General features: G+C 37.4%; 3 protein-coding genes across 7 annotated transcripts in view; 2 read left to right on the top strand and 1 right to left on the bottom strand.

Moving 5' to 3' along the window:
* The window catches only part of spryd3 (SPRY domain containing 3), a 77314-nt gene extending 60073 nt beyond the window's left edge, over positions 1-17241 (bottom strand). The window contains exons 1-4 of one of the 5 annotated variants that reach the window (XM_016510850.1): positions 17169-17241; positions 15870-15915; positions 5345-5481; positions 2075-2150 (exon numbers count right to left, since the gene is read on the bottom strand). In XM_016510850.1, coding sequence (XP_016366336.1) covers positions 2075-2150; positions 5345-5472 — 204 coding nt within the window. In that variant the 5' untranslated portion in view covers positions 5473-5481; positions 15870-15915; positions 17169-17241. Of the gene's footprint in view, positions 1-2074; positions 2151-5344; positions 5482-7301; positions 7414-12530; positions 12585-12912; positions 13007-15869; positions 15916-16213; positions 16436-17168 lie in introns of those variants that run through there. The other 4 variants (XM_016510852.1, XM_016510848.1, XM_016510851.1 and 1 more) reach the window with 4 other exon arrangements.
* Positions 10662-11318, top strand: LOC107706994 (insulin-like growth factor-binding protein 5). The gene has a single exon (XM_016510855.1). The coding sequence runs from the start codon at positions 10833-10835 to the stop codon at positions 11286-11288; it is 456 nt and encodes a 151-aa protein (XP_016366341.1). The 5' UTR covers positions 10662-10832; the 3' UTR covers positions 11289-11318.
* Positions 17242-17473: 232 nt separating the features above from the next.
* LOC107706993 (phosphatidylinositol 5-phosphate 4-kinase type-2 gamma) overlaps positions 17474-25364 on the top strand; it is a 12480-nt gene continuing 4589 nt past the window's right edge. The window contains exons 1-5 of the mRNA XM_016510853.1: positions 17474-17650; positions 20676-20773; positions 21024-21120; positions 21315-21461; positions 23919-24065. Coding sequence (XP_016366339.1) covers positions 17489-17650; positions 20676-20773; positions 21024-21120; positions 21315-21461; positions 23919-24065 — 651 coding nt within the window. The 5' untranslated portion in view covers positions 17474-17488. The remainder of the gene's footprint in view (positions 17651-20675; positions 20774-21023; positions 21121-21314; positions 21462-23918; positions 24066-25364) is intronic.

Raw genomic sequence — 25364 nt, 5'->3', positions numbered from 1 at the left:
GTCCAGAACATCCAGAACATTTCTGTGGAGTTTGTGGTAGTATCCACGAAGGTCGCCTTGTGCTGGGCCTCTCGGAGCGCAATGCTGTCACAAAACTCCTTCACCCTTGCCATACAGAATTGTACATCCAATGTTTTGTTTTGTAGTATTGCAAAAAGCACATCTGAATGCTCAAAAATCCCATTACATGTGTGAAGCAAAAAACAAAACTCAAAATCATCCAGACGTGCATTAAATCCATCAGCACAACGCACAGCGTCCTCATCATACTCATCATGATGTTCCACGATGTGGTGAAATATCTCCTTTAGGGCAACTCTGTTCTCAAAGACTGTACTGACCAATCTCGATGTGTATTACCACCGCGTTGGTGACACACGAGGAAGACGCCGCTGGCAAATATCGTCCAGTAGTTGCGTGCGCCTAGGGGATCTGGAGAAAAATGCAGCTAGGCCATTTAGGTGAGCAAAAAATATCTTGCATTCTTTGAGCTTTGATGCCCCTTGAGTCAGTACTAAATTCAGCCGATGTGCATAGCAGTGTATGAATAAGGCCATAGGTGCCCTCTCCTTAACTTTAGCCTGCACCCCATTTAGTCCAGATGACATGACGGCTGCGCCATCGAAACACTGTGCCATAACTTTATCTAGACATTCATATTCCTCCAAGAAACGGACAATAAGAGCAGCAATGTCATTGGCTCGCTTGCCACTAGTAACATCTTCAAATCTGACAAACCGCTCCTTGACACCTGTGTCCGTCACATAACGCAGGACCAGTGCGAGCTGCGCTGCATTACTCACGTCTGTGGTCTCGTCTACCATGACAGCGACAAAAGGTGCTTTGTTGATCTCCCCTTTTATCTCTTCTCCCATCACTTCAGCAATAGCATTAATCAGGTCGTTTTGTATTTTGCCTGACGTCCCACAAAACACTTTGTTAGTGGACAGGTGGTAATGTAAGTCTGTGTTGTTTTCAGCAATAAAAGAAAGAAGCTCCAAATAATTGCCTCTATTTGTGGATCCAGCGCTTTCATCGTGCCCTCTAAATGAAAGTTTCTGTTTACCCAAAAATATAACACAGTCTATTAGTCTTTTACTTGATAAAAAAAAAAAGACATTCTTGATGACGTATGCAGACTACAAAATGAGACGCAGCGAACATAATACAGAAACGCGTTTGAAAGGGATTTGAAATGAAGGCAAATTGTGTTTTTGTTTTCAAACAGGTGGTAATGTAAGTCTGTGTTGTTTTCAGCAATAAAAGAAAGAAGCTCCAAATAATTGCCTCTATTTGTGGATCAGCGCTTTCATCATGCCCTCTAAATGAAAGTTCCTGTTTACCCAAAAATATAACACAGTCTATTAGTCTTTTTAATCACTCTGTTGTACAGGTTATCTGTGCGTTTCAGTTCCAACAATAAGTCCTTTTCTATTGCCATGGATGCTAATGCTGAAAGTCGAGACTATCCAGTCATATTTCTGGCATAAGTTTTAATTCGCTTTAGGGCTGAGAATGTCCGTTCGACAGAAGCAGTGGACACAGGGATAGTCACCGCCAAACATGTCAATGTGTACAGCTGCCTCATGCTATAAATGAACTTTTCCACGACATTCTAATTTGCGCAAAACCACGATCATATTTTGCGCAGCTTGTCTGTGAACAACGGCTCTGTGTAGTTAATGCTGCTCCACGTGAAAGCACGCACGTGTAGAGATTTACCGCTGATTACAGAACCGGCTTTACTGACGAGATGCGCATTAAATATCGTGCGATATTTATCGTGCAGCCCTAATATATATATATATATATATATATATGTATATATATGTATATACACACACACACACACATACACACACATATATTGTGTGACTGAGGCATACAATATAGGACATCTACCAAATCACATCAGTTAAAATAGGTGAAATCACTTGACTTGATAACTCTGTGCATACAGTTACATAAAGTTATTAGTACTTAGGTGAATGGATTTCCTAACAAAGGCAACAGAAAGGGTGTTGAAATGATTCTAATGTTTTTAGCAACCTGACAACATAGGTGTGCTGCTTACCTCGAAGTAACAGTTTCCCTTTGATAAGGGGCGTGGAGCCACGTAACAGCCAACTTCATCAGAGTTCCCTTGGTAACTACAGAAGGGAAGTAATAAAAAGCTTAAACTCTAATAACCAGAGCACTGTTGCTATAGGTACATTATTAAAATGTCCAGTGATGTGTGGACTAGCTGTTGAAATCAGGTTCAGTTATGTTTCTACATGTTTCACACTGATACGGGTGAGAGCTACTTTTGGAGCCCTACTTTTGAAGACCAAACAGCAGTTCATTTTCCAAGAATTCAAGCCAGAACTAATTCAGAAAGATCAAGTTACCACAGAGCTGTCAATGCTACTGATCTTCAATAATACTATTTGAACTAAAGGCATCATAAAATGTAGAGCAAAATGCTATGTAAACAAATAGTTCAGCCACAAATATTGTTCCAAAATGAAAATAATAATAATATTCACATACATACATATATACTGTATATATACATACAGTACCTTGCGAATGTACCCCTTCATTTTTTTCACATTTTGTTTTGTTGCTGCCTTATGTTAAACTGCTTTAAATTAGTTTTTTTTTTCACAACAATCTACACTCCATACACCATAATTGTAAAGTTCAAATTCACTTTTGTTGTTGTTTGAACATAAATGTGTGTTGGAAGTGTGTGTACACATCCACCCTATAATGATAAAAATCCACCCAGTGTTTTTTTTTTTTAATCGCTATTTTAAAATCCCCTTTCTCAAATCAGGCTGTTCTGAGATTCCTGTCAGAATGACGTAGTTCTGCACAGGCCCCTCCCACGATAGTTGATTGACAAGGCCGTCTTCACTTAGACCTGCCCTGAGTGAGCTGAGAGCTGTACGCCATTGTGTCGACTCCAGCGCAGGGGAAGAATGCCTCCAATTAAGCGGTTGAGGTGTTTTGTTGCTGGATGTAATAATGAACATACCAGCCGTCATTTACTCCCGACATCTGAGCCGCTGAAGACGCAGAGGATTAATGTTACTTTCGTTTTTGAAAGGAATGCGCTGATCCCCGATCTGCCTAAATGTGTTTAAGTTCGCAAATCGCCTTTCCTAATATGTGCTAGTTAACAAGTTTTGCGGCTGAAGTTTACAGTCTGCTTGTCACCCCACAGAAGAGAGGGGCGGAGTCAGCAGAGCTCATTAGCATTTAAAGCTACACGGACTAGAACGGCGTGCTGAAAACAGAGCTGATTTTGACACGGTAAAAAGGGTGTTTTTTACCGGTGAAGTCGTTCCAGTAATTTTACGGCTAATTTACTAGTATTACTGTGTTAAAGGGGCTATTGTTTCCACAGAAATATTAAGACAACTATTTTCAACATTGATAATAATAAGAAATGTTTCTTGAGCAGCAAATTTAATTTTTTTTTTTTTATGCATTTAGCAGACGCTTTTATCCAAAGCGACTTACAGTGCATTCAGGCTATACATTTTTTACCAGCATGGTAAATATGATATATATGATATATATATATCATGGTTTCCACAAACTGTGATATTAAGCAGAACAAATGTTTTCAACACTAATAATAAAAATAAAATGATTTTTGAGAACCAAATCAGCATATTAGTATGATTTCTGAATGATCATGTGACACTGAAGACTGGAGTAATGATGCTGAAAATTTAGCTTTGCCTCACAGGAATAAATTACATTTTGAAATAGGCGAAACCAATCCGATGTATAGTTGACATTTGAGGCTTAATACTACAGAAAAGCAATAAATGTTTTTCAGTTAGTGTTTTCAGCTTGTTTATTTTCATATAAAAATATGGCATGCAGTTGCTTCAAACAAAGGTGTAAACATCATTCATTTAATCGCAAATTAATAATCGCAATTACAATTTCAAAGGAATAAACGACAATTATGATTTTGGTCATAATCGTGCAGCCCTATTTTGAAATTAGGGATGGGCGATATGGGCTTAAAAATATATGACGATATTTCTGGGATTTATTGCGGTAACGATATCAATGACGATAATTCAGGGAATCCTGTTTCTTTAGAGAAAAGTATTATCTTTCCTATTTTTACCCAAAATAGGGTGTTGTGAGCATTAATGAGTACACAAGTAATGTAAAGACTGTTTAATTCATACTGAAAACCGGAGGGCGCTCTTGCACAGAAATCCATATATCCATATCAGAAGTAATACTACTGACGACGCTCCAGAAAGGTATCCAGTTATCGCTGAATAAAACGCACAACGGCGATAGAGACATTTTAACTGATGAAACTTGAGGAAAAAAAACATACAATTGCACAAAATATATGGTTTATCTGTGTTCTTCAATCTTAGGGAATTTTTATAAGGAAAGTATATTTACTGTACAGCCCTAACCAAACCAGTTACAGATTGTAAAATGAGCTCGAGCTCCTCATTTAGCGATATAGGCTATTCCTCTTCAATTTGACGACTGCCTTCCGCGATGTCGCTCCGCACTGTCGCACACAGAAATATGTCAACAACTAGACTTTTTCGTCATTATCGTGGGAAGTCTAATTCTTATCATGGGGAGAATTTTTACCGGTATATCGCAAACAATATCGCCCATCCCTATTTGAAATATATTAAAACAAAAAAACAGTTATTTGAAATTGCAATAGTATTTCACAATATTGCTGTTTTATTGTATTTTTAATCATATTAAAGCAGCCTTGGTGAGGACAAGAATCTTCCAAAATATTTGTAAAAAATCTCAATATAATTCTTTACAATATTTTTGAGAGTAATATTCCTTTGAAGTCAGTGAACACATTTTTTGCACACTTTGAATTCTCAAACTGGACAAACAAACTGATACAAATTAATTCTGAAAATGCTGGAGACTTCGCATTTAAAAAAAGATGAATTACAACATCACATGTGCGGGCCTATTTATTTTTCCGATGGATGGAATTTGCATTTCATCCCTATTCTGATAAAAAAAAAACAAGTAGTCACTGACTTTTTCTCTGAAATTATAATTGTTCCAATCAGTGAGGTCAAGTGAGTCGAGGCTGATTACATCTTTAGTGGCTCAAATACACGCACTCACAATGCTTTACGCTCGCAAGCCCAGCTCAATGATATTGATGGGAGTGAATGGTTGTGCAGTTCAAAATATACAAATAAATAAGGATAAATGAAAAGCAGTGCAGAATTTTTCCATACAAACTAGGGGGGTCAACACAGGCCAGGAGCTGATTACCGAACACAGTGGAAAAAGAACAGAGCTAGGGTCACTTGCTGGGCAAACCTACCTTAGCGTGTCTCCATTCTTCAACATTCGTTTGCATCGCTCTTGATAACGAACAGCACGGACTTCCCTGATTTCTCTGATCCTGCGCCGCCAGTTCAGAAATCTGTAGTGTAAATTGATATCATCCATCTCATAGATCTGTGGAGTGGAAAACAGACGCTGTAAGTTTTAAAGGTTTCAGATTGAGCATCTGAGATTCACAACTCATTCAAGACACGAGAAGTGTAAGTAATGATGGACTTGCTGTTCACAAATTGCCATAATGAGCTGTGGACATATCATACGGCTTTTAGCCATTTTCTAATCATGTTTTTAGTTTTTTAACTACTAGTGCAGGGTTTCCTAAACAGGAGTTCATGAGATGATGAAAATTAACTAATAATAAATTAAATTGAATGTAAAATTAAAATTAACAAATGGAGCTGCACAATTAATTTAAATGAACTGAAATCGCAACATACATATCTTGTCAATTTGCATTCACATTAAATTCTGGTTCTAACAAACTCCATCTCTGTATATGCTAGATTCACTTTATTCACATAACTTGCAGAATTTTTGTGGACAGAAGTTTAAAACAATTGACCAGTATTCCTCCAAAATAAAAGCTTGAGGATTTGAAATGTTAAAAGCTTACTGGTTTGAATGTTTGAATGTAAAACATAGGCTAAATATTACTGTTGTAACTTTAAGTGTAAAATAGGATAACATTATAATTATTAATGTAAACAAGTTTTATTCTACAGTACAATTGTAATATATTTCTGCATTTATTTGTTATAATTAGAGTTAAAACTAATAATCATGCTAAATGCTAACCGAGACTTGTCATTTGCACTTATATATTGCTGCTCTTTTGTTAGTTTTGACTGCTTTTATTGTCCTCATTTGTAAGTCGCTTTGGATAAAAGCGTCTGCTAAATGACAATGTAAATGTAATAAAAGTACTTATTAATATTATCAAGTTTAACATTATTATATTCTATTTGATTGGGTTAGTACAATGTAATGAACTAAAAAGAGTTTTAAGTCTATTTACAGTCCAGCATATTCTGCTAAATTTGATCACTGAAATCATCACAATATATGACAAAATAGTTACAATGTAATTTCTGGCCAAGTCGTGCAGCCCCACATATAAATAATAATAATTTTTTTTTAAATGATTCAAGTAAAAATTTAACATCTAAGGTTCTCGGCTGACAAAAAAAGTTAGAGAACTACTACTCTAGTAGTAAGTGAAGTGAAGTGTGCAATGGTTTGGAAATGGGATGCATATTTTCTCCCCACCTACACCTAAGATGAACAACACTCAGCACTAAATACTTAATCATCTTGAGTCAACTATATAAAGTTCCCCAGTATCAGTCGTTCACAAAACATTTTATTTTATCACAGGGCCTTATTGTCATATTTGGCCTATACACACATGCAACAAATGACACTACTAGGAGGAGTTATCTATAAAGGTCTCGACAGATGTAACGTGTCAGCTGTCATTCATACATCCAGGATATGACAGAGGATAATTCTAGATTGTCATAATTATCATGTAATCACATGGTGGCACTTCCTACAGCATTTAGCAACAGATACAGATATTATTTGTTTCTCATAAAAAGTCAGACAGACTTTTAAACACTGACTACATCAATGCTATAGTGTCAACAATAAACTATTACTTACCTATGTTACAACAGTGCACTATTTAAATAATATTTGTATGTTTAAAGAAACGTTTGTATCATATTTGACACAGAAGGAAAATAATTTTTACGTAATAGATGCAATAGCTCGTACTAGCAGGTTAGTTTCAATCACAGCTAATCACCTTGCACAGCTAACAAATTATTAGCTTTGAGGCCTACTCGAAATAAAATACAAAAATTACAGAACCGCTAAATGTCTACAGTCATTAAAGTGTAACGTATCTAAATATTATGCCGTCACGTACGTACCTTCTGTACATCAGTGGGTAAGACGTTAAAACATTCTAAGGCCACTTATGTTTACTTCTAGCTACCGACTCCAGCTAAGCTACCTGACAAACTTGGCAGAAGTGAGAGCGGCTCTTCCTGGATGGCGTCAGTGGAGGAATGAATGCAGCGCACCAATGAAAGGCGACACGGAGTTGATTGACAGCCGTTTGACCAATGAGAAACTTCGCAGCGAGTCGCAGAGGTTTTTACGAACTGTGCAGGAAAAACAAGCTTTTGATACATTTTACATCCTACATATAATTTTATAAGCATGAATAAAGCATAAAGTATATAAATAATTTTTCAAAACCTTCTGAAAATGAGAACATTGAGGAATACTTTGAGAAATGTAAAAATATAGGCAAGTTTGGTCCTATTTTATAGATCAAAAAATAAATGTAATGCATTATCATCGTAGAATCTTGCGGGGTTTTTTTTATTTAAAATACGATTGTGGCTATATTTAAGGGACAATATTCAGTCATTATCGCAAAAATAAACCCAATAGGGTAATTAGGGTTTATTCTGCAGTAATGGCCACCTGACTGAATATTATCACTTGAATATTGCCACAGTCACATTTGATAAATCAAAAACACACTGTAAATTATCTCACAGCTAATTATTGACTGTTGATTATTTTACTTGTAAAGACCAAAGAGAGACATCCATCCTGGATGTGTGGTCAGTTATACATCGTTTCTCTGGTCAATGTTTATTATTGTGAAATATCTGACTAGTGAATGCCAAGAATGGCCAATCAGAATCAAGTATTCCAGACAGTCATGTCATGAAGTGACACAAATATCATTATTAACACAAGTGTTGACACAACTACTTCCACTTTTCATTCACTGTGAGGACGTATTTTCAGACTATTAAAACGGTCTGACACTCTATTACCTCAGGCTCACACAACTGAAAAGTGGGTTACAGAACATTTGGCACAATCTAAGGGCCCCTTATAATGGTTACTCGTAATGACTGCAGGAGTGGAATGTACTATACTGTAAGCGAGCATGACATCTGAAAGACAGGATGATGCATGCATCTTAATTTTGGTATAAGTTACACTGAGAAACTGCTGACAAATGGAAGCAGCAAGGTTTAAAAAGAAACACAAGGGCTGGAACCATCGAACTCTGACTTGTAGACAGAGATGAGGAGGAAAATCGTGTCATCTGGTGAATCTGGAAGCAGAGAGACCCCATCAGTTTGGCATGCTTCTTGGAACATTCTCCAGCCAGAACATGTGGAAACAGAGAACGGGGTCGTGCTGTGGCACGGATGGGAATGTCAGACAGCAGGTGATTTTTTTGCATTCTTTGCCAAGACTAATCAACTCTAATAAGAGAACATCAGCCAGCCGACATCTCCCCAAACAAGGAACGCGCCAACCTTTTGTGCTTTCCAGAACGCCTCCAACCTTTTGTGCTTTCCAGAAGTTAAATAACTATAGTAGGCCTATCAAATCGGGATTGTTCAATGGCGGTTATTCGTAACCGATAAACAGAACTATTCTGCAGCATAGACAGACACTCAGAAGGCAAACATGTTTGTGTTAAAAAGAACTATGACCACACATGTCAATATCGTAAGATAATAATCTAAATCCTGTTTGCCTTCTGCACTCATACCAGCCCATCTTTGACATCTTAACTTCCATCCCGCTTCACGACAACAACAAATAAACACCACTCTGTCCTTATGGGACCCTTTCAGCTGGGTGTGACCTGAAAGCAGGCTTTTGCATGTAAGAGACCCCATCAGATACATCTGCTTGGTGCATCCTGATGGTATAAATCTTGGCATAAACCCCTTGGCCAGTACGGACCAGTATTTTCATCGTCTTCCACAAAAGCACTCGGAGACTTCTCTGCACTAAAAGACGACTCATGAACTCTCGATTAATGGTATCTGGGTCAAAGGACAACTAGAACTTTATGAAGTCCTCCAAAGAGATCAGATTTATCTGGTTGACTAGGCTGATGGATTGCATTATTAGCTGCTGGCATATATCATCTTGTGTACATTCCAGTGAAAACACTGCCCCAATTATCCACACGGTCCCTTCTCCAAAATAAACTATTAAGCGGCAGAATCTCCTTTGGTTGAATCGCTGCATCATAAAGCAACGTTCTCAATGCAGGTGCTCATTCAATCCGCTTGTTAAGTCTGATGTCACGTGTCACTGGGTCCACACGTTCTATCAAATCCCAAAAGCAAACAATAAACGGTGCTAATATTCACTCACAATGTGCTGTAATACTAATGAAAAATCATGATCCTAACCTTTATCTCCATACAGAAATCTCAGATGGCCAGACAGCGACTCATCTTTTATGAATTGTTAAAATATTGGTGCCCAGGATACCGTGAGCCCAGAGACTGTAGTTTATACCTTTAGTTTTTAAAAGCTTTGTTTGAATGTGTGAATAAATAGTACTTATAAACGGCTGTTGAGATTGAGTGCTCTCAATTGAAACAAGTAGAGGCTTGGACCCAGAAACTGTATTTCTTGCGTCACAACTTAACATGTTGTTGATAAACAGGTTTAATTTTTTTTAAAACTTTTTGGCTTTGTAATTCGTAACAAAATATCATTACTGGACCTTCTGTGATGTATGCCAGACTTTTACAATCATTTCGTTTGTTTAAACCCCATGCTCAAGTTCGTCTGCATCCATTTTTTGAGTGCAATGCCCACGTTAACATCCAATCAACAACCAAACCAAGAACCAAATCCCTGCTCTACATTTTTTCTTTTTCGATAATGTTCGGAAGTATGTCACAATACAGAAGAAAAGATTCTTCACCACTAGTGTTTCACAAGTAGTTTTCTGCATCTGAAAGATCATGAAAAGGTTAAAAAAGTAACTAATACTACAATGATACATAAAAAAGCTTGACTTCTATCAAGTGGCCAATCTTTTTAGCATTCTTAGAAGCAACAGGGTTAATGGTGCGACTCTCCCACAAGCAAATTACCGTAGTCGGCAGAGAAATGGAATCCCTCGCCTTCATTGTTACCATGGCAAAGATTACTAGAATGCTCTAACATTTTCACAGATGATGCAGAGAAAGTAACCATCATATAGCCAGAGTAAGTATCCTGGGCAAAGGAATGTTTTCAGATACAATAATGGGTTGAAAGCTGGAGAAGTGCTTGATGATTTCTAAAAGGAAAAATAATTCCTCTTTCTCTCTCTCTCTTTCTTTCCACCCCATTACACATTCTCTCTCCCTCTCTCTCTCTCTCTCTGTCTCTCAGTCCCAGCCCCTGAAGGTGTCATAACTGTGCTTTCTCCCTCTCGCTCTCTATCACCGCCTTTCAAATCTTTAAAAGCCGCTGCTTGCCGTTTCTCACTCATTCTCGGTTTGTATCCTCTGGCATTGCAGGGGACTCCCGGCTCTCAGTCTCACTAAGCTGAAAAGCGAGCAAAGAAACAGAGAGGGCAAAGACAAACAGACTTCCAGAAATAGCATCAGCCACGTACGGCACAACCGAGCATGGAGAACCTGAGACCCGGACGCAAGATGTCCTTCCTTTCCAACTTGACGCCCGTTGTCCTGTTGCTGATCATCCACTGTGGATCTTGGTCTTTGGCAGGTCGCTTGGGCCCCAACAAAAACTGCCTGACCTGCAAAGACGTGCACCCCTTGGGTGCGGGCCGGACCTCCAGGGACCCGGCTGGGGCGCCCAGCACAATCGTGTTGGCATTGGGGGAGCCCTGTGGGGTTTACACCCTGAGCTGCGCCAAGGGGCTTCGCTGTGTGCCCCCTCCACGTGAACACAGGCCCCTTCAGGCTCTGCTGCAGGGCAGAGGCTTCTGTGCCAAACAGAGCAGAACGAGTCCCACCGAGAGGCCCCGCCCCACAGGTAAGAGTTTCAGCCAGCGGATGCCTTTGCAGTCCCTTCCTCCGTCTTGTAGCTTCGCCGGCGTTGTGCTGTGCCGCATACGGTGAGAAAATGCAATGGGTAATCTGCTTTAAGTACCACAGCGAAATATCTCGAGGATGCATTTCAGGTTCAGATGTGCTGGCAAGCTGCTGTGCTGCAGTGTCCATATCAGAGGCTTGGTAGGATGACAAAACTGTAACTGAACCAAGGACATGTTCATAAAGTGCCGGGAATAGCTGCTGGTTTGCATGTGATGGCTGCAAATTCCTTCAGGGTTTAAAGGCATTTCTGTGATTTGAGGCTTTCGCACGTCGTAAATACACATGATGAAGATCACTTGGAAATTTGTGAATGTGCAAGGGTTGTATATGAGTACAGGTGTGTGTGTGTGTGTGTGTGTGTGTGACAGTATATGAATTTTGCCATGCATATGGACATCAGAACTATTCAGAGCAGAATAGAGAGGAGCAACAGAGGAGATAAAGTAATGTGTAATGTGTGTGTGTTCTTGAGTGTATATCAGTGTCACCCACATTCCTAGTGTCATTTCAAGTAGCAGGTGAAATGTAGTCATGCAGTCTCCATCTACTGTTTACTTTAGGTCATTACAACTTAAGAGAGCCTGTATTGTCAATTCATGGGAATGATTTGAGGAACTATTCCCTAAAAATGTGGGTTTGTCCAGTTTAAGTAACCCAAATCAAACAACATATACTCTTAAATCACAGCTAAACATATTCATTTAGTCGAATCACATTTTGTAATGCCTTTTTCTCAAAAATGCAGTCATAATTCGGTATTAATGTCTGTTTTTCACAGGGCCACATCCTTCGAATAGTGGTGAAATAGAAAAGGTGAGTCTATCCTTTGGTTTTTGTTTTCTATAATCAATGCTCACGATGTAAACAGCATGGACAAGACAAAAATCTACTGGAAAAGGGCTAATTATTTTCTATTATTAATTATGTTTTATATCAATTGTTAAATTAAAATTAAATGTTAAAGAGACGTCAGCTTGTGGCTGTTAAATTAAAGCAGAACTTTTATAATAATTATAGAATTTAATATAATTATTATTTTATATTATTACACCAAACTCATTTGTGTACGTTGTCTCAGCTTACGTTATATACAAAAAAAAATCTGTCTCGGAACAGAATAGAACAATCAAAATGCCTCTTAGAAATATACATAATACAAATGCTTAGGTACCGTATGTGGTATTCCAACATTTTGTTTTCAACACTTCCTCACCAGGCTCCCTGTCGTAAGCTGCTCAACACTGTCTTGCGGGGTCTCGAACTCACCATTTTCCAGTCGGATCGGGACATCTACATCCCGAACTGTAACACTCGTGGTTTCTACAGGAAAAAGCAGGTACTGGTTGACTAAATTAATATAATATCATGCAGGAATTTCATTTTCAAGATTCAAGTGGCTTTACTGACATGGTAAAAAGGCTTTACATTGCCAAAAAATTGGTAACATTATCATTTAGAAGGATCATTTTATCACTGATTACTCTTATTGATAGGTCTTCTGGTTTTTTAAAAATAACAGTATCTACCTTACTTCCTTGTGGAAGTTCAGAAGCTGTTTTTCCAGCTTAGTTTCCATAAATGAACTGAGGAGGAAGTTTCGATATCGGAAGGTCACCATTATGAGCCATTTTGTATTGTGAATGACAACCTTTGACGGTGTGCACAGTAGAATGACGTATCAAAGCCAGAACAATCTCCTGTTGTCTTGTAGTGTCGGTCCTCTAAGGGCATGCAGCGTGGCCACTGCTGGTGCGTCGACTATATATATATATATAATTTGTTGATTTATTTAATGAATTACGATGCCATGTATTTTTATATTGTCAGTAGTTTTTCATTGTCAAAACAGAGCTTATTTTATTTGCTAAGAGAGTGAGCGCCATGCGTTGGTGTCACCATAAAAAGGGATTAAAAACAAAAATACAATTTAAACACACCCTTAAGAGCATTTACTGCTGTACATGTGTTTCTGTTTTTTTATATAATTTGTTATTTTATGTCACAGTTGTTTCATTATTTATGTTGATATGTTGATCCTTCAGTATTGGAAAGTGTTACTATATCGCTTAATTTTCTATATTTCAGATGGTATTCTGGGTATTTTGTTCAGAACTCTGTGTTTTCTCATTCCCAAAATGCATTGAGGAAAAAGTGCACAAAATAATGTCTGATCAATGTACTTCACACTGATTTTGTTTTATCGATATATGTGCCAGTAGTTGTGGGCCCTTGAAAAGGGACCCATTGCAAAAATTATAACGTGTGCAAGAACTATGAGACAAAATAAAAATGATAGAGAAAAAATTAATGCATATGTTAATATAAAGACTGACTCTTTGCAGAATCTCATTTAGAAACTCACATGCATGAAACTGAATATGATAAATTATGAATACTACCAAATGCACATGCACAACTGAAAATGCACATGCACAACTGAACTGAAACCCAGAGGCGATGAATTAGCAAAGGCAACAAGAAAGAGCAGATGCTGCTGTTGGCTGCAAAAATATAGCCATATGCTCATACAAATGTCACATACAAATATCGCCTTGTGCATACTGAGCTACAGTGGGGAAAATATTTATTTGATCCCCTGCTGATTTTGTAAGTTTGCCCACTTACAAAGAAATGAATTTAATAATTTTTATGGTAGGTTTATTTTAATGTATAGAGACAAAATACCAACCAAAAAATCCAGAAAAAACACATTATATAAAGGTTAGAAATTGATTTGCATTTCAGTGATTGAAATAAGTATTTGATCCCCAAGCAAAACATGACTAAGTACTTGGTGCAGAAGCCCTTGTTGGCAAGCACAGAGGTAAGACGTTTTTTGTAGTTGGTCACCAGGTTTGCACACATCTCAGGAGGGATTTTGATTTACTCCTCTTTACAGATCCTCTCTAAGTCTTTAAGGTTTCTTGGCTGTCATTTGGCAACTCGAAGTTTCAGCTCCCTCCACAGATTTTCTATTGAGCTCTGGAGACTGGCTAGGCCACTCCATGACCTTAAGGTGCTTCTTCCTGAGCCACTCCTTTGTTGCCTTGGCGGTATGTTTCGGGTCATTGTCATGCTGGAAGACCTATCTTCAGTGTTCTGGCTGAGGGAAGGAGTCAGCACTTTCTCTCAAGCCTTCTCTGAATCATTTAGATGTTCTTTGGCAAACTTTAAACGGGCCTGTACATGTGCCTTCTTGAGCAGGGGGACCTTGCGGGCACTGCAGGATTTCAGTCAATTCCGGCGTAGTGTGTTACCAATGTTTTGCTTGGTGACTGTGGTCCCAACTGCCTTAAGATCATTAACAAGCTCCTCCCGTGTAGTTCTGGGCTGATCCCTCACCTTTCTTATGATCATCCTTACCCCATGAAGCGAGATCTTGCACGGAGCTCCAGACCGAGGCCGATTGATGGTTGTTTTGTATTTCTTCCATTTCCGAATAATCGCACCAACAGTTGTCTCCTCACCAAGCTTCTCGCTGATGGCCTTGTAGCCCATTCAAGCCTTGTGCAGATCTACAATCTTGTCTCTGACATCCTTTGACAACTGTTTGGTCTTGCCCATGGTGGTGGGAGAGGTTGGAATGGAATGCTGCGTTCAAGTCCTCCAGGGACGTTCGTACTTACGAGTTGACAAGTCGTAATTACGACGTCAGGTGCGTTCAAGTCAGTTTAGTCGGCACAAGATGGCGGTGTACCTTCTTTTAATAAATTACAAGAAAATACAACAGGGTCTGCATTTTTTTACTTGGATTTCAGCTGCGTAACAAGAACATGACCAATTTAAGTTTATAGGAAAACTAAATTATCAATTTAAGCAAAAATGTACCGTCAACTACAGACGTTGCATCCATCGATTCCGCCATGTTTCTCATTGACACGCCCCCAACTCGGAAACTCGGGGCTTAAAGAAAATTTCGAGTTTCCCACTCGTAATAACGACTTTGTGGTGGCGTTCATGTGCGTTCAACTCGCAAATATGATCTATCCGACATGACTTGAACGCACTATCTGTTCCCTCAATCAGGGAATGAGGGTGACAATAGAAACCAAGACATTCCCTGATGGAGGTCTTACCTCTGTGCTTGCCAACAAGGGTTTCTGCACCAAGTACTAAGTGATGTTTTGCTTGGGGATCAAATACTTATTTCACTCATTGAAATGCAAATCAATTTCTAACCTTTATATAATGTGTTTTTTTCTGGATTTTTTGGTTGATATTCTTTCTCTATCTGTTAAAATAAACCTACCATAAAATTACAGACCCTTCATTTCTTTGTAAGTGGGCAAACTTACAAAATCAGCAGGGGATCAAATAAATATTTTCCCCACTGTATGGTGACTGTGCATTTTTGCGAGCCCAGAACAGATTTTGCTTACTAAAAATAACTTTATGCTTTATCAGGGTAGAATATTTTGTTATATCAGCCAAGCAGTTAAATATAATGCTATTTATAGTCCAGTTTTCATGAATATAAAGGAAAGATTAAATATTGCTGGAGCTTTTGTGCCAAGACAGATTCATGCACATATATGTCACAACAATCCATGTGCTTGTTTCCAAGGTAACAACATATAGCAGAATATAGCATATGTCTGTGCTTACATCATGTCCTACTTTGTACCACTGTCACTTGGAGAGTTTATTCGCGCTGTAACGAAAGCAACATTTTTGAATGCATTATTCGCTGTGTCGAATCTAGTTATCAAAAACTATGGAAGCCAAAATATAGAATCTGCAAAGGAAGATGTGACCAAATATATTTAAGTATGTTTACCCACATACATTGCTGACATTAGATATACAATCATTCAAAAAAAAAAAAAAAAAAAAAAGTCTTCCCAGACATTTCGGCTATTGCTAGGACAACCCACTTTACGTGTTAAATGATAAGTAAACTAATTATAGCTAATTTCGACAGATTTTAGGAAAATGTGAGTTGTGTTTACCTGTGTAAAAGTTCACAATGCTAGCATGGCTTGGGTGGTTGCCAGAGTGTTGCTATGTGATTTCTCTCATTTCGCGCATTGTTATGCAGGCAGGTGGTTGCTTACTGGCCCAAACGTCAAACAACTCCACTCCAAAAGTCTACTGATATTCTGATCTCTACTACGGCTGAGTTCTTACTTCAGTCAAGGTAAATCTCCCCACTATTTGAGGTATTTCTTGTGACGGGAAGTAAGACTCAATTTCGCGAATCGGTTCTTTCGAACAATTCTTTTCAAATAACCAGATGATTCTTTCGTGTAGTTTACGTAGCCACTGGCATGATGACGTGCTACATTAAAGACTGTAGAATACCCTCTAAAATGTCTCAGTAAACCCATGTAGCACTATGCGTTTTTTTCCTTTCGATTAAGATTAATTATTATTGTTTATTGTAATTGTATGCATCCCAGCTCAGGTTGTCGCAGCCGTGATTCGGCTTAAATAGGCTAAATCCTATTGCAAGCCATTTAGAATCTAAATATAATTCGAATTTACATTAAACAATACTAATTCTCTTCTGGCTGAACATTTTTTGCACATTTTATTAGCCTTTTAGGCTAAATAGCTACAGCATGTTTCGTATTCATGTTGATAAAACTATGCTTTTCTTGATTTCTACGTCTTTCTATTTCTTGAAAACTACATCAAATTCTCGATTCCACTGATTGATTCGGCTCATTTTGTTTGGCATGTTTCCGCTCGAATCGCTGATTCGAGAACCGCTCGGACCGATTCAGTCCGATTCGAAAACTGACCGTTTTTTTTGTGTTTTTTGAACCGGTTCAACCGATTCATTGAAAAGATCCACCTCAAAACAACGGTTCGTTCGGACATGTCAACCGCAGGAACGATTCAGACGAAGTTTAATAGTTATGGTTAGGTTAACATTGATATTGTTTCAGGGTCTCATCTCACCTGTACGTCCGCAAACTACGTGACGTACACTCAGGTGAGAGTCTGACACATTCTTGCTGTTACAATATATCAAGCTCTGTTCCTCTGAACTTGTGGGAGGAGCATCTGTATCACTGCTACACTTCAGCAACCTAGTGTTGTTCACTTCCATGAAGAATCGGTCCATCTGGGCCTGCAAACACAGCGGAAAACCGGCCTCCGCAGCATAGCGCTTGTGTTGTTTTCGACCTTTGATTGTCAGTTAGAGGAACCGGAGCAGGAACAGAGGGAGGCGGATCCGAGAGGAAAATAGACCGCTGTGTTACAGGGGAGTGACCGTGATGATGGCGTCCCTCGGTAACACCGGCAGCGCCTCCAGCCCGATGGTCATGCTCGCCCCCAAAACCAAGACCAAAAAGAAACATTTCGTGCAGCAGAAGGTCAAAGTGTTCCGGGCGAGCGACCCGATGCTCAGCGTGTTCATGTGGGGCGTTAATCATTCGGTAAGGTGGTATATGATATACTTAACTTCCTACATCACACAACTGCCATTTTATGAGCTAACAGTTAGCTGCAAGTACGTATGTTGGGGAATAGAGATATTTAAATGCATTATCTATTATTTAAGTACATGATTTGTGTATATTGTTGATATGGATTTTGGCACACGGGGTCACGCTCAAACCGGACACATTGTTTCATTGCACGCGGCGGATTTGCAACTGTCTGTTGTTAGCGATGTTCGATTTGCGAACGAATCGTTCTTTTGAGTCGGATCTTTGAAATAGAATTGGTTCACAACTAGTTTCTCGACGATTTGTGGCGAATCAGACTGAATCGGGCCAAGCAGTTCACCCGATTCTGAGCATTATTTTACTTTTAGTATTGTTTAATTGACATGCAAATCGTATTTAGGTTCTAAATGACTTTGTTTTTATTATTTGAATTGCCTATGCAACAAATTTAACTGGGACATATGAAATTACAATAATCACTCATGTAATACGTACGAAAATAAAACATTTTAAACATATGTACCTATATATAACTCTGATTGAACGTTTTAGATAATATTCATCTCCGGAATGACGGACCAAAGGATTATGTACTTAACGTCATGAGTTAAACGAATCACTGAATCATTCTTTGAACGGTTCTTTGATACTGTTCGAAAGAGCCGTTTGGCAAATGAGTCAGATTTCATATGACTAAATGGTGTAGAGAAAGTAATTTTTGTCGAAATATGCTTTTAATATCTTAACTTTGTCTTGTCTATATAATGTTTTTCTGCATTTAAATGTTTCATGCAAAAAAACAATTTAGTAAAAATGCACGACTAATATGGCTATGCAGTGAGTCTAAATCATAGTGTTTTTAATTATGACTGAAATTCCCAAAGGAATCCTGTAAACGTTCATTTTTGGGATCCTGGAGGAAGTGATTGCTTTTAGAGGGATTTTATGTTATTTGAAGCATTTGGTTGTTGCCAGAGATGGGCAGTATTTTAATGAAATTTATTTAAAATGCGTATTTAATTACTTTTGAGTATTTTGTAATCTGTATTTTGTTGGACAAAAAAAAGCAAATGTGCTAATAGTACATCCAGCTATAGCCTATCACATTTTTTGACTAGATTCAGGCGAATCAATTCGTTCATGGTTCCATCTTCCAACTGAAAAACAAAAAACAAAACAATGAAAGAAGCTGTTTTGGTGCTCAGTGCAAACTGGCCAAGTATGTGCTAAAATATATTCTATCAGATATTGCTCTCTGAATGTTATTACAGGACAGAAGGAAAAGCTGTGCTGCTCTACAACTTTGCTTTTTATGTGAAGGACTCAGGGCAGTTTTGCTGGGAAAATCCAGGGAAAGGGAAATGATCATAACAGTGCAATTTTAATGAACCTCATCTGTTGACATGATGTCGGTGAATCACATTGGCCGTCACTCGCTCGCATTACTATGGAGTGTGTGCAAGAGCATGAGCAATAAGTTGCATCACTTAATGGCCACCGGTGTCGCTATAACAAGGGTTCCTGAATTCTACATAGAATTAACAGCTAAATAGCTTAACAGCTTAATATCAGCATTTTCAGGAGTTAATCTCTAATGTGTTGACAGTAAAAATAGCTTGGCGGTATGACAATTTCGCAGGACTGCTTAATTTTTGACACGCTGATAAAGAAACGATAAAGGAGCGATAAAGAAACATGAAAAAATAAAGTTTAGGCATGCTTGATGGTATTCAAGAAAACATAGTCGGTTGTGTCTTAAGTGAACATTAGAAATGAGAAGAAAAATGGGTCAATTTATTGGATATATTGTCTAGTGTTAGGGTTAAAGAATTATGTTGTTTAGAAGTTGTTCAAGGAGGCAAAAGCACTTCTCTTTCTCTTATGTGTGTATTTAAAGGGTTAGTTCACCCAAAAATGAAAATTCTGTCCTTAATTACTCACCCTCGTGTTGTTTGAAACCCGTAAGACCTTCGTTCATCTTCGGAACACAATTTAAGATATTTTTGATGAAATCTGAGGGCTCTCTGACCCTCCCATAGACAGCAAGGTAGCTACCACGTTCAAGGTCCAGAAAAGTACCAAGATGATCGACAAAGTAGTCCGTGTGACATAAGTGGTTCAACTGTAAAGTTACGAAGCTACGAAATAACTTTTTTGCGCAAAGAAAACAAAAATAACGACTTTATTCCACACTTTTGTCTCTACTGCGTCACTTGTGGCACTAAACACTTGTGACGGCGCTGTCATCACGGCGGATCTGGGTCAGCGCCGGCGCCACCACACGCTCGCGTCATAGTACTGCCGCGAACGCGCGTCCACAAGTAACGCAGTAGAGACGAAAATGTGGAATAAAGTCGTTATTTTAGTTTTCTTTGTGCAAAAAAGTATTCTCGTAGCTTCGTAACTTTACAGTTGAACCACTGATGTCACACGGACTACTTTGTCGATCATCTTGGTACTTTTCTGGACCTTGAACGTGGTAGTTACCTTGCTGTTTATGGGAGGGTCAGAGAGCCCTCAGATTTCATCAAAAATATCTTAAATTGTGTTCCGAAGATGAACGAAGGTCTTACGGGTTTCGAACAACACGAGGGTGAGTAATTAATGACAGAATTTTCATTTTCGGGTGAACTAACCCTTTAACTCCAGTATTACTAAATGTAATGGCACTGTCTCTTGCACTTCGAATGATTGCTTCTAAATATTGTTTGTATTTTCAAATTACAAATGACTTGTATTTTAAATACATTTCTCACACCAGTATTATTTTGTATTATAAATTAAATACATTTGATGAGCAAGTATTTGTAATTTGTAGCAAACTACTTTTTGATGTATTTGTGCCCATCTCTGGTTGTTGCATAATTGCGAGACTGGGAAATCTTCATGCAATGACGTGTTAGAAGAGGGCGTATATAAGCATTGAGTCATGCAGCGTTAGGATATGGAAAATCTGCAAGTGCAAAGTTCATTTCAGTTGCAAAATGTTGTTTTTCCTAAACTGTTTTTCCAGATAAATGATTTGAATCAAGTTCCAGTGCCTGTCATGCTGCTCCCTGACGACTTCAAGGCCAACACCAAAATTAAAGTGAACAACCATCTCTTCAACAAGTATTTATCAAAAGCACATCATTATTTTACACAGATTTTCATTGCACTGTGTGTTCGCTGTGTCTACAGCTGCATGTGAACTTGTTCTTAGAAGCAGGAACGTTTACATTCATTTAAATTAATTCTTGTGATGACAGTGAAAGAGTGTAATTGGCAGCTTTTTCTGCAGAACAGCCGTTCCATCTTCAGGGGAATGAGAACTTTTTTTTAAAAAGTTTTTAATATGAAATTATCCTTCTCTACCTTGCAGGGAGAATCTTCCAGGCCATTTTAAATTTAAGGAGTACTGTCCGCAAGTCTTCAGGAATCTCAGGGAGCGATTCGGAATTGAAGATCTTGACTACCAGGTGACCTTTTTACCTTTATTTAAAAAAAAAAAAAAAACTAAACTTTTTGTGCATTGCATTAATTGAGGAATCAGCTTCTATTTGGACATCAAACATTCAAAGTTCTCAAATACATGTGAGCAGTTGTTGTCACTTGTCAAACTGCTAAATTGGTCTGAATTTTTGTGCTTGCATGCATGGATGTTTTCCATCAGGTGTCCCTGGCCCGCAGTGCTCCCATGAGAGGCGATGGACAGGGGGAAGGTCTTCTCTTCACGTCCTATGACCGTACACTGATAGTAAAGCAGATCTCCAGTGAAGAAGTAGCTGATATGCATAACATTCTCTCCGAGTATCACCAGGTATCTCACAACATACTGGTCAGGACATGCACCGTTAAGTCACGCTATATCAAAAGTTATATTTAATCTAACAGATAGTTAATATCTGCTCAACTGCTGTATCCTTCATGAAAGTGTCTTATGCACATTGGTATTTACATACAAGTATGATTCTAGAAGTGGAGACAGATCTGAAACTAGTATGACAACCAAATTGTTAGGAGGCACTGTCTGATTTATTAAACTTTAGCTTCAAAAGCTGGTTGCAAACAATACAGGCACATTATATGACAGGCATTTGTGTTTCAATTTAAGCATTTTTGCTGTCCACTTCAACTGAAATGTATTTGTGTACCATTTTAGTTTACATATTACACAAGTTTGCTTGCGTTGGAGAAATAATCAGACAAAAGAATTCAGACTCCAGCTATTTTTATGTTTAATTACCCAGTTGGGATCTGCTGGTCTGTTGTTCATTTCCTCTTCACACTGTCACACAAAACTTGTTCAGTCACTATAGTCATTTTCATGTTCCATCACACTTCCTTGAAATAGGTAAATTGCTCTTTTAATAATTGACAATGAGCTTTTGTTCTGGGTGCTTATGGGTATAGCAAGTTGTTTTATGTTGTGTTTATGGTTGATACAGCGGTAGTCTTAGATTGTGTACATCTTTTGGCATGCATACGGCATCATGATAAAGTTTTCGGTTATCATTGTGGTGTTATATTCACAGGTATGTTTGTCATGAGTAGTTAATTTAGCCCACTGCTGAAATTGTCCAAAAACAGCCACCATGAATGGTGTCCATCCTTAGATTTATTTATTTATTTATTTTATTTTTAATTTTTTGTGAAAGAAATTAATACTTTTATTCACTAAGGAGACATTAAATTAATTAAAATTGACAGTAAAGCCATTCATAATGTTACAAAAGATTTCTCTTTCTATTTTCTTTCGTGAATCGTGAGAAAGGTGTCACAATTTCCACTAAAATATTAAGCAGCATAACAGTTTTCAACATATATATATATATCATTTTTATTTATTTTCAGGATTCTTGTGATGAATATAAAGTTCAAAAAGAACAGCATTTATTTTAAATATAAATCCTAAATGTATCTTTGCAGAAAAATGTATTAATTTCTTTTAAAAAAAATCATACTGACCCACACATTTTTAAATGCAGTGTGTATTATTATAAAATAATCATCATAATGTTTATAATAATATAACTGTATCTGTTAGTAATTATGTGAATGGCCAGAGTGTCTCTTTTGGTGTAAACGGGCCTTAAAGGTGACATATCATGAAAATCTGACTTTTCCAGGTTTTAAGTGCTATAATCAGGTCCCCGGTGCATCTACCAACCAAGAAAATGTGAAAAAAATTAACCCAGTAACTTTGTTTTGGTAAGCCTTTTTCTGCAAGCGTCTGAGAAAACAAGCGCATCTGATCTCGCTCCTTTAGTGACGTTGCAAAGGGATCTCATTACAATATTACCGCCCCTTGTAAATTTCCTCCCACGGCGCCGTCATTTTGATTTAGCAAAGGTGTACCAGTTCTAATGCCATGGCAAAAGTTTGAGGTAACAGTTTTCAACATTTATAATAATAAATGTTTCTTGAGCAGCAAATCAGCATATTAGAATGATTTCTGAAGGATCATGTGACACTAAAGACTGGAGTAATGATGCTGAAAATTCAGCTTTGCATCACAGGAATAAATTACATTTTCAAACATATTTTAATAGAAAACAGTTATTTTAAATTGTAATAATATTCTTACAGTATTTTTGATAAAATAAACACAGCCTTGGTAAGTATAAGAGACTCCTTTTACAAACAATAAAAGATACCGACTCCAAACTTTTGAGCAGTATTTAAATGTATTTGTATTTTTAGTTTTTTTTTGGATGTATATCTTTTTAAAACTCTTGTTTTTGTGCTCGTGTAAGTGTTGGGTTAGCGTAGCGTTTGAGTGCCTCTGTGTTGTTTGCAGTGCTGTGACGGCCATGAGATAAGTTTGTGTGAGTGGGTTTCTCAGTTTCCATTGTAGCAGAATGAGCAGATTTTAATCGAGACTGTGCTTCTGCATTTGCACTGCCTTTACAGTATATTCACAACATGTCCTGAGGGTGCACTAGCACGTGTCCCAGACTCTATAATGACAAATTTCTTACTAAATGTTAAACTCTAAGCTAATATTTGTTTTTTAAGTGCTATTATCATGCATTTTCCTTCATATTCCGTTCAGTTTTAGTTCAGCACTGCTGATAAGAAGTTAGTTTAGGTGTGCAGTGATGCAGAGAGGGAAAAAACACTGTCATTTATTAAGCCTGTGGGCTTGTCATGGTGCTGCTCAAAGTTGGTTCATTGGTTATGAACTGTGTTCCACTGAATGAACATTTTGACTCTGAAGCTTTATGGGTAAAACTCACAGAATATAATTCCATATGTTTTGTGTTGTGTCTCGCAGCATATCGTGAAGTGTCATGGCAGTACACTCCTCCCTCAGTTTCTGGGCATGTACCGGGTTACGGTGGAGAGTGAGGACACGTATCTGATCGTCATGAGGAACATGTTCAGCCACAGACTCATTGTCCACAGGAAATACGACCTAAAGGTAGGAACTGTTCCTGGCGACAGAGATGAGATGTTGTTGCTTCAGGATTGTTTTGACTCTGATGCTGTGTGCCTGAACTTTTCATAGCGTGACTGATATTTGTCTTTGCACACATCATTAACTTCATGAGCATTGAGCAAACAGCACCTAAATCATGCAGCACATCCCCTTAGACCTGGTTTAAGAGATTTAGGTGGACGTGATTGATGAATAGTTCATGAATAGTACCTCAAGATGTAGCTGTTATTGAGGAACCGATTGCTGGGCTTCACTGTCAGAGTTGTAAATTGAAACTCTAAAATTGCATTCTTATGGATGAAATTCAATGAGAACAAATTTTTTTCCCCATCCTGTTGAATAGGCAATATAATATATTTATTGCAAAATAAAATTAAGAAAAATTATTAAAATTATTATTATTATTAAGACTATAATAGTATCATATTTTTATATTTGCACTTCAGTAGCATGTTAGGATAGAGTTAATGACTTTGATTAATTTACATGAATCAATTCAAACTGTCAGTAAATAAGTTCAGTACAATTATTAATATTTTGGTAATATTCTTGCTGTGTTTCAATGAAAATTTATGTAAAACCATTTTTTTTATTAAGTTTGATTTATTTCTATGAATCACTTTAAGTTGTCTTTCTCAGGGAATTGATCCAACTCGGAGTCAAAATGTTTTGGTTCTTACATTTAACATTTTTGAACAACATGGAAACAATGGCTGGTTGTAAAATGAATCACAAATGTTTATATATTTGCTTTATATTATATTTACGCTACCATTTATACTATGTATACCAAAGGTTTGCAGTTGGTACCATTTTTAAAAATGTTTTGGAAAGTCTCTTCTGCTCACCAAGACTGCATTTATTTGATGGAAAATACAGTAAAAACCGTAATATTGTGAAATACTATGAAAATTAAATATATATATTTTTTTTAATGTAATTTATTCCTGTGACATTTTATTTCTCCAGTGTTTAGTGTCACATAATCCTTCAGAAATCATAATCTTAATGATCCTAATATGCTGATTTGGTGCTGAAACATTTATTATTATTATTAGTATTATTATTATTGTCAATGTTGAAAACAGTAGTGCTGTTTAATATATTTGTGGAAACCATGATATATATATATATATATATATATATATATATATATATATAATTATATAACTATTTTTTGATAATAATTTTATCACATAATTTTAATGATTATTTGATAATAATAATGAATGTTTCTCAAGCAGCAAATCAGCATATTAGAATTATTTCTGAAGGATCATG

Source organism: Sinocyclocheilus rhinocerous, unplaced genomic scaffold (assembly GCF_001515625.1).
Source record: "Sinocyclocheilus rhinocerous isolate Xijiao unplaced genomic scaffold, SAMN03320098_v1.1 scaffold714, whole genome shotgun sequence".
NCBI classification, from domain to species: Eukaryota; Metazoa; Chordata; class Actinopteri; order Cypriniformes; family Cyprinidae; genus Sinocyclocheilus; species Sinocyclocheilus rhinocerous.
The sequence above is the reverse complement of the archived record's forward strand: the minus strand, read 5'-3'. Positions and strand labels throughout refer to the sequence as shown.